The 6,800-nt window shown below is 45.8% G+C and overlaps 1 protein-coding gene across 1 annotated transcript; it reads left to right on the forward strand.

Annotated features, from left to right (window-relative positions):
- The first annotated feature begins 1,367 nt into the window (after positions 1-1,367).
- On the forward strand, positions 1,368-5,407 carry rab1aa (RAB1A, member RAS oncogene family a). The gene is made up of 6 exons (XM_056584870.1): positions 1,368-1,560; positions 2,229-2,301; positions 2,483-2,578; positions 3,094-3,189; positions 3,393-3,524; positions 3,756-5,407. The coding sequence occupies exons 1-6, from the start codon at positions 1,547-1,549 to the stop codon at positions 3,951-3,953; spliced, it is 609 nt and encodes a 202-aa protein (XP_056440845.1). The 5' UTR covers positions 1,368-1,546; the 3' UTR covers positions 3,954-5,407.
- The last annotated feature ends 1,393 nt before the right edge of the window (positions 5,408-6,800 follow it).

Here is a 6,800-nt window from a genome sequence, read left to right on the forward strand (position 1 = left end):
GTTGCGGGCTACTAAAGATATTATATCAGGTTTTGGTAGCCAGCACACTGTTCTTTGCTGGGGCGTGCTGGGGAGGAGGCATCAAGGCTTTGGAGCCCAACAGAGTCAACAAGCTGGTGAGGAAGGCCAGCACTGTTGTGGAACTAGAAGTGGATGGTCTAGAGGTAGTGGTGGAGAGGAGGATGAGGGACAAATTCAAGGCTAACATCTTGGCTAACCTCTCCCATCCCCTCTATGTTGAGCTGTGGCAGATGGGGAGCACCTTTAGCCACAGATTAATTTCCCCCAGGTGCAAGACGGAGCGCTTCAAGTGCTCCTTTGTGACAACAGCGCCTTGTGTATGTGCATATGTATGTGTATGCATATGCATGTATGTGTGTTTATGTATGCGTACAGATGTTTTTATGTGTGTATGTGTGTATGTGTGTATGTATGTATGTATGTATGTATGTATGTATGTATGTATGTATGTATGTATGTATGTACGTATGTATGTACGTACGTACGTACGTACGTACGTACGTACGTACGTATGTATGTATGTATGCAGATAGGTATATGTGTATGTGTTTGTGTGTGTGTGTGTGTGTGTGTGTGTGTGTGTGTGTGTGTGTGTGTGTGTGTGTGTGTGTGTGTGTGTGTGTGTGTGTGTGTGTATAGATAGATAGATAGATAGATAGATAGATAGATAGATAGATAGATAGATAGATAGATAGATAGATAGATAGATAGATAGATAGATAGATAGATAGATAGATAGATAGATAGATAGATAGATAGATAGATAGATAGATAGATAGATAGATAGATAGATCATATGATATACGTCACCACACCCGCACTTGGAACTCGGCACAGAGATGGCGATCTCTCTGCTCCACTTCACCACTTTTTTTTCAAGGCGATAAAAGCATAGAAAGAGGTCGGGGCATGTGGAGAGTTTTAGTTATGTGCCATCTCTATGTGCCATCTCTGTGCCGAGTTCCAAGTGCGGGTGTGGTGACGTATTTCATATGCGTCGAGAGCAGCGAAGAGCTGTAGTTCATAAAGCGGCCTCACATAAAACCTAAAATTATCAAACTTCTTCACGAAATTTTTTAGTTTTCTTTGCATGAAAAATTATCATTTAAATCCACAAACAACATATGTGTAATCCAGGGCATATAAAGACTGGGACCAGAAAATAATTATTTTCTCTCCATTGACACCCATTCATATTTTTCGATCTCATAGGTCCCATGAGCTCTACCGGAAGGGGCGTGACTTCGCCACTCCATGAAGTGGACGTGTTTAACGCGTTACATTAGTGACTACAACACCCAGAGGCCCAGACTACAACACCCAGACGCCCAGAGTCAGGTACTTCCTGGTCAGACCGACAGGCAGCCATATTTGATTCGATTATGCTTTACTGGTTGCGACGACTAGTTCAGCTAGTTCTGGAAGAATACGGTCTTTGTACTCGATCTCAGCTACATTTACAGGTTTATCTACGACAACCTTAGTGGTATCTCCAATAGTAACTTTATATCGTGTGTAGTCAACGATGAATCCTGAATAGTAAGTGGCCCTTCTTCAGATGATTCCTTTGCGGTATAGCTGTCAGTGTGGCGCTAGCCGCGGAGCTATCAGCAGCTAGCCTCTGACTCACTGTGTACAAGATGAGCGTCAGCTGCTTTGTCTTCATGTACGACCTGTCAGTCACCTGTCAACCGCGCTACACCACACCCATGGTCACATTCGTTATTCCATATATTCTATTAAAACTGTTTATAGCCCTGATCTTTGTTTTGTCTTCGTCATCAGCATCCGAGGACGCTAGCATGTAGCTCCAGTAGGGTGCTAACGTTAGCTGCTCTACGAGAGATGTCTTTAATTGTACATTTATTGTAAGGAGTAACGACTACATTTGACATTTACAACTGTCAACCTGGGAAATACAGATTTATGTGAACCACTGATTTATAATAAATGTTTTTTATTTCACTAATTGTTTAAAGGTTTAGTTGATGCTCGACGTGACTTTTAGTTCAAAGTAATCTGGCACTTTGTGGCTCGGAAATGATGTATGATCGTGTTGAAAGTGTTAACTATTTTGTATTGCATAACAGCTTAGTGTAAAATTGTTGTGCCACATTATGCTGTTATATATCTTGTTATATATACAGTTGGGGCAAAGTGCAACTTCATGAATGTCGTCTAAAATTAACGTTGTTTATTTTTTGCAGTGACTATTTATTCAAACTGCTCCTGATTGGCGATTCTGGTGTCGGAAAGTCATGCCTCCTTCTCCGGTTTGCAGTAAGTTCCTTTTTTTTTAGTTTTAAGAAAACGCCCATGAAACATAATTGACTTCTAAGCTGCATTTCTATGTTGACCTATTTTACTGTGTGTGTGTGTGTGTGTGTGTGTGTGTGTGTGTGTGTGTGTGTGTGTGTGTGTGTGTGTGTGTGTGTGTGTGTGTGTGTGTGTGTGTGTGTAGGATGATACTTACACAGAGAGCTATATAAGCACCATCGGTGTGGACTTCAAGATCAGGACCATAGAACTTGATGGCAAAACCATTAAACTTCAGATTGTAAGTTCATCCACCTCAATTGGACAATACAGTGCACACGTGTTGCTCATGCTAAGTTATGCATCCCTTTTACACGGACATCCTGCAATATTGCTAGAAAGAAGATCCTTCTTTCCTCCACCGTCGGCGTGATGCGGCCCGTGTGTGCGTTGGCACAGCATGCTGGTGTTCTAGAAACAAAGCGCAACGTCTAACACGACAGTGCCAGCGTCTTGACATCCAGTTTTATATGCGATAAAACAAAACAGAAATGATGAATGAAAATATACATGAAGTTTTATTCACAAACTCAATGAAACCTCCATGAACATAATAAATAAATAATTGTATTTCCAGGCAATTGCATCGATAGTTGTCTGATCAATAGACTGGTCCTGGTCCCAAACTTTGGCGGCCGGAAGAGGGGGGGGTGGGGGGCTGTTGGCAGAATGGCCTGGATTGTATTCAGTTTTTTCCTCTTCCTGATGCACGCTGAGCATTTTCTGCAATTGACAAATTTCCCTCTGCATTCACAGTGGGATACAGCCGGTCAAGAACGGTTCAGGACCATTACTTCCAGTTACTATAGAGGAGCCCATGGCATTATAGTGGTTTATGATGTCACAGATCAGGTAGGACCCTCTTCCTTGCTCTGATTATAATCCACTTCCAGTACTTGTTATTGAAACACAAGGTACAGGGAGAAGACATTTTACTGCCACCAAGTGCCATGAGATTGGAATGAGTAAAAATTATCAGTGGAATTGCAAACGGGATTTTTATGGGGTGCAGTGCTTTGATGGACTAACAGTGTTGTACACCCCCCTGTGCTCAGGAGTCCTTCAACAACGTGAAGCAGTGGCTCCAGGAGATAGACCGCTACGCCAGCGAGAACGTCAACAAGCTGCTGGTGGGCAACAAGTGTGACCTGACTACCAAGAAGGTGGTGGACTACACAACAGCCAAGGTCAGCCACTTTAGACTCAATCAAAACATCTCTCCGTAATGGTTGCAGATTAATTTCCCTATACTTTACAATTGTGTAATGACTGAATGATGTAATGATTGGAGTGGAAAATAACCTAATTATTTGTAGCAACAACTCCAAATTCCTCCCTCATTCCTGTTCTCCTACCCCTCTACCTCAGTATTGGCGTGCAGTACCTTCAGTCTGTTGATGGTTGTTTGTCTTGTCCAGGAGTTTGCAGACAACCTGGGCATCCCCTTCCTGGAGACCAGCGCCAAGAGCGCCACCAACGTGGAGCAGGCCTTCATGACCATGGCTGCCGAGATCAAGAAGAGGATGGGCCCGGGGGCCACGGCCGGCAGTGCGGAGAAGTCCAACGTCAAGATCCAGAGCAAGCCCGTCAACACCACCTCCGGGGGCTGCTGTTGAGGCCCCCACCAACCCATCCAGTGAGGGGCGTACCCCAAGTCAGCCGGGCCCCGCCCCCCAGTGCCCCACCCACCAACAAAACCCTGACCCATCTAATGTCCCCCTGCTTCAGACCCCCCGCCAACGACAAGAAACACGACCAGAACCCTGACCGTCTCGAACGTCCCCCTGCTTCATAGACCCACCACGACCAGGACCATGACCAGAACCAAGACCAGAACCACATCTAGAATCCCGACCGTCTCTAACGTCACCCTGCTTCATAGACCCCCAGCCACCAGGACAACGACCCGTCTTACGTCACCATGCTCCACAGGGATGGCAGAGGGGGAGTGAGAGGGATCCAGCAGAATGATTGCAGATGAGGGTCATGTTAGCAGATACAGAACAGGCCCCAGCACGGTGAGCCCACCCGCCTGGAGGAACACTGCTGCTCTCATTCTTTTATCTTTATTATGTCTTTCATACTCAAATGCACACCCGATTTGAGAAGTTAATAAATCAGCAATTTTTTAAAAGTCTAGAAGTGACTTCGACCAATACATTAAATGCAAGTATCACTATTTGTGTTCCTTCCCTTCTTCTTCCCCTATTTTTGGTTCATGTGCCGAACTCAGCTGGGTTGCTTGTTTCTGATAGTTTAGGCTGTGGGTAACCGGCATGAGGTCCTCAGGACGAGCAGATGAAGCTGCTGCTGTTAGAGCACGCGGCATGCATGTCAGCAGAGCTCATGACATTCCCCCTCTCTCTATCCCCCTCTCTCTCTCTCTCTCTCTCTCAGTGCATCTGGTATGCAGTCGTTTGGGGAACCTGTGGTGGTTTCCTTTACTATAAGACCAGATTAGGTGGAGGTAATGTCCTGGTTCAACCTCTCAATGTGGCACCACACCCGCCCCCTCCTAGTTCAGAACTAAACGGCCAGTGCCTTTGGGGCCAGAGTCAGACGTGATGTTCTGCCTCTGATGAACCGTGATTTTGGCATAGCCCCCCCATTCCACCGCAACGGGCTAGCTCTTACTGCTTAAGAGAGTTTATTGTTAGATGGAACCAAGCAATCTTGTGAGTGTGTGTGTGCGTGCGCGTCTGTGCATGCATGTATGTATATGTATGTACTATCCCAGACAGGGCTGTGTGCTGGTATAAAGGATTCAACCTGAGCAGGGCTGGGACGCAGTGTCCATATTGTTAATTACTTCGCTTATAGTTTCTCAACCAACAGCACAACCGGAGAGACGACCACCATCTAAGCTATGAGATACATCTATAAACTGTATATATTTATACATAAATGTAGGAATTGATTTGCAAATTCGATAGAGAACCAAGTGAATGACATCAATTTAAGGAAATTGTTTGTAATCTCAGTCCGTGATTAAGTGGCTGCAGACATGAATTTTTGTGGCACAATGTCTAATATTAAACAATGAAGGAGATCTTTGATAACGGCGTGTGTTGGCAATATTTGTTGTGTGTCTTCAATCAAAACGCTTGCTCTACATAACATGAATACCAGGATGCCTTGATTCATCCCCGCCTGCGACAGTAATAGTTTAGCTATAGATGCAGGATGCTGTGGATATTAGGCTCCATTAACATCCATAAGTTGCAGACACGCAACAAGTCCCCTCCAGTGGCCCGTCTTCTACCAGGCATGTGCCACCTCATTGGGTCTGTAACTTCCACTAGAAGGCAGTGTTCCATTATATTGATATACTGTTTAATTCAAGTTATATTTCTGTAACGCAAATATATATTTGCTAGAAGTACACAGTTAGAATATTGGAATATTAGCGTTATTTGAAAGGCATCCATAGGTTGGCCTAAGCTTTACGTACATGTATCATTGCCATGATCCCTGCAGGACCATTACGCTCTGTACCATGCGATGGCGGACATGTCGCCGACTTGTGTCGTGATGCATTAAGGACGATAACGATTGAACCAGGTCGAAGTGGATAATCGTTTGTTTTGGGGTTGACCCAGAGTGGCCCAGCAGGGGTTTGTTGATAGAGTGTGTGCTCCTCAATAAACATCTGGCCGTGCGGAGCAGCTGAGCGGTGGTCGATGCGGCCCCCCGTGGCCACAAACACTATGGGTTGGGCCTACTGGTGCCACACACACTCTGGGTGGATGCTGCACCACTAAACAGACTTTCACACAGAAGAACCACGGACAAAAGAGAGAACAACTCCCGCCCTTTCAGGAGAAAGACGATGTTTGGCGAATGGTTATTTCCGGTCGCAAGAGGCTGTGCCCCTTGTTCAGCGCGAGCCGCTTCTCCTCGCGCCGCTTTTCCATTTTGGGGGAAAAAATGCGCGTTGAGCGTCAAACAAAGAGCGGGATGGTTTGTGATGACCACGTTGAAAGATGAGAGGGTCGCGGCCTGCGTGTGCATGCGCGTGCGTGTGCCCAGCCGGTTTCTGTTTGCCGGCTTCGTTTGTTCTCGGTTGCTCAGCAATGGCGAGGGAGAAAGCATCTGTGACAGCTGTAGAGGCCGGGGGCCCCCGCCCGGGAACCCCCATCCGGCTCCCTGAAAGAGTCCCTTGGAGGGGCTGCTTCTAGGGGGACTCAAGGGGGCTGATCATGTGTGAAGTTCACTCCATTTCTGACAATACTCCGCACACACCTCACCGCCCAAACGAATCCAAGGCTCCAGCTGATGACTTTTGGGTGTTAGTATACAGTCCGAAGGCCTCTACATGTCCGTTGTATGCCTACAAAATGTGAAACATGACACTTTTTGTAAGGTGGTCAATTGTACACTGCCTGCCTCATTATCATTATGTTTTAAGATCTTTTTATTGCTTTGCTATACCATCTTCCACTTCTTATATTGAGAATAGATTA

The sequence above is a fragment of the Gadus chalcogrammus genome, chromosome 3 (assembly GCF_026213295.1).
Source record: "Gadus chalcogrammus isolate NIFS_2021 chromosome 3, NIFS_Gcha_1.0, whole genome shotgun sequence".
Classification (NCBI taxonomy): domain Eukaryota; kingdom Metazoa; phylum Chordata; class Actinopteri; order Gadiformes; family Gadidae; genus Gadus; species Gadus chalcogrammus.

What these genes read in the sequence shown, in the direction of transcription:
- rab1aa (XM_056584870.1), top strand. An exon ending in TTTATGATGTCACAGATCAG is followed by an intron (nt 3,190 to 3,392) that starts GTAGGACCCTCT and finishes CCCTGTGCTCAG; the next exon opens with GAGTCCTTCAACAACGTGAA. An exon ending in TGGACTACACAACAGCCAAG is followed by an intron (nt 3,525 to 3,755) that starts GTCAGCCACTTT and finishes TGTCTTGTCCAG; the next exon opens with GAGTTTGCAGACAACCTGGG.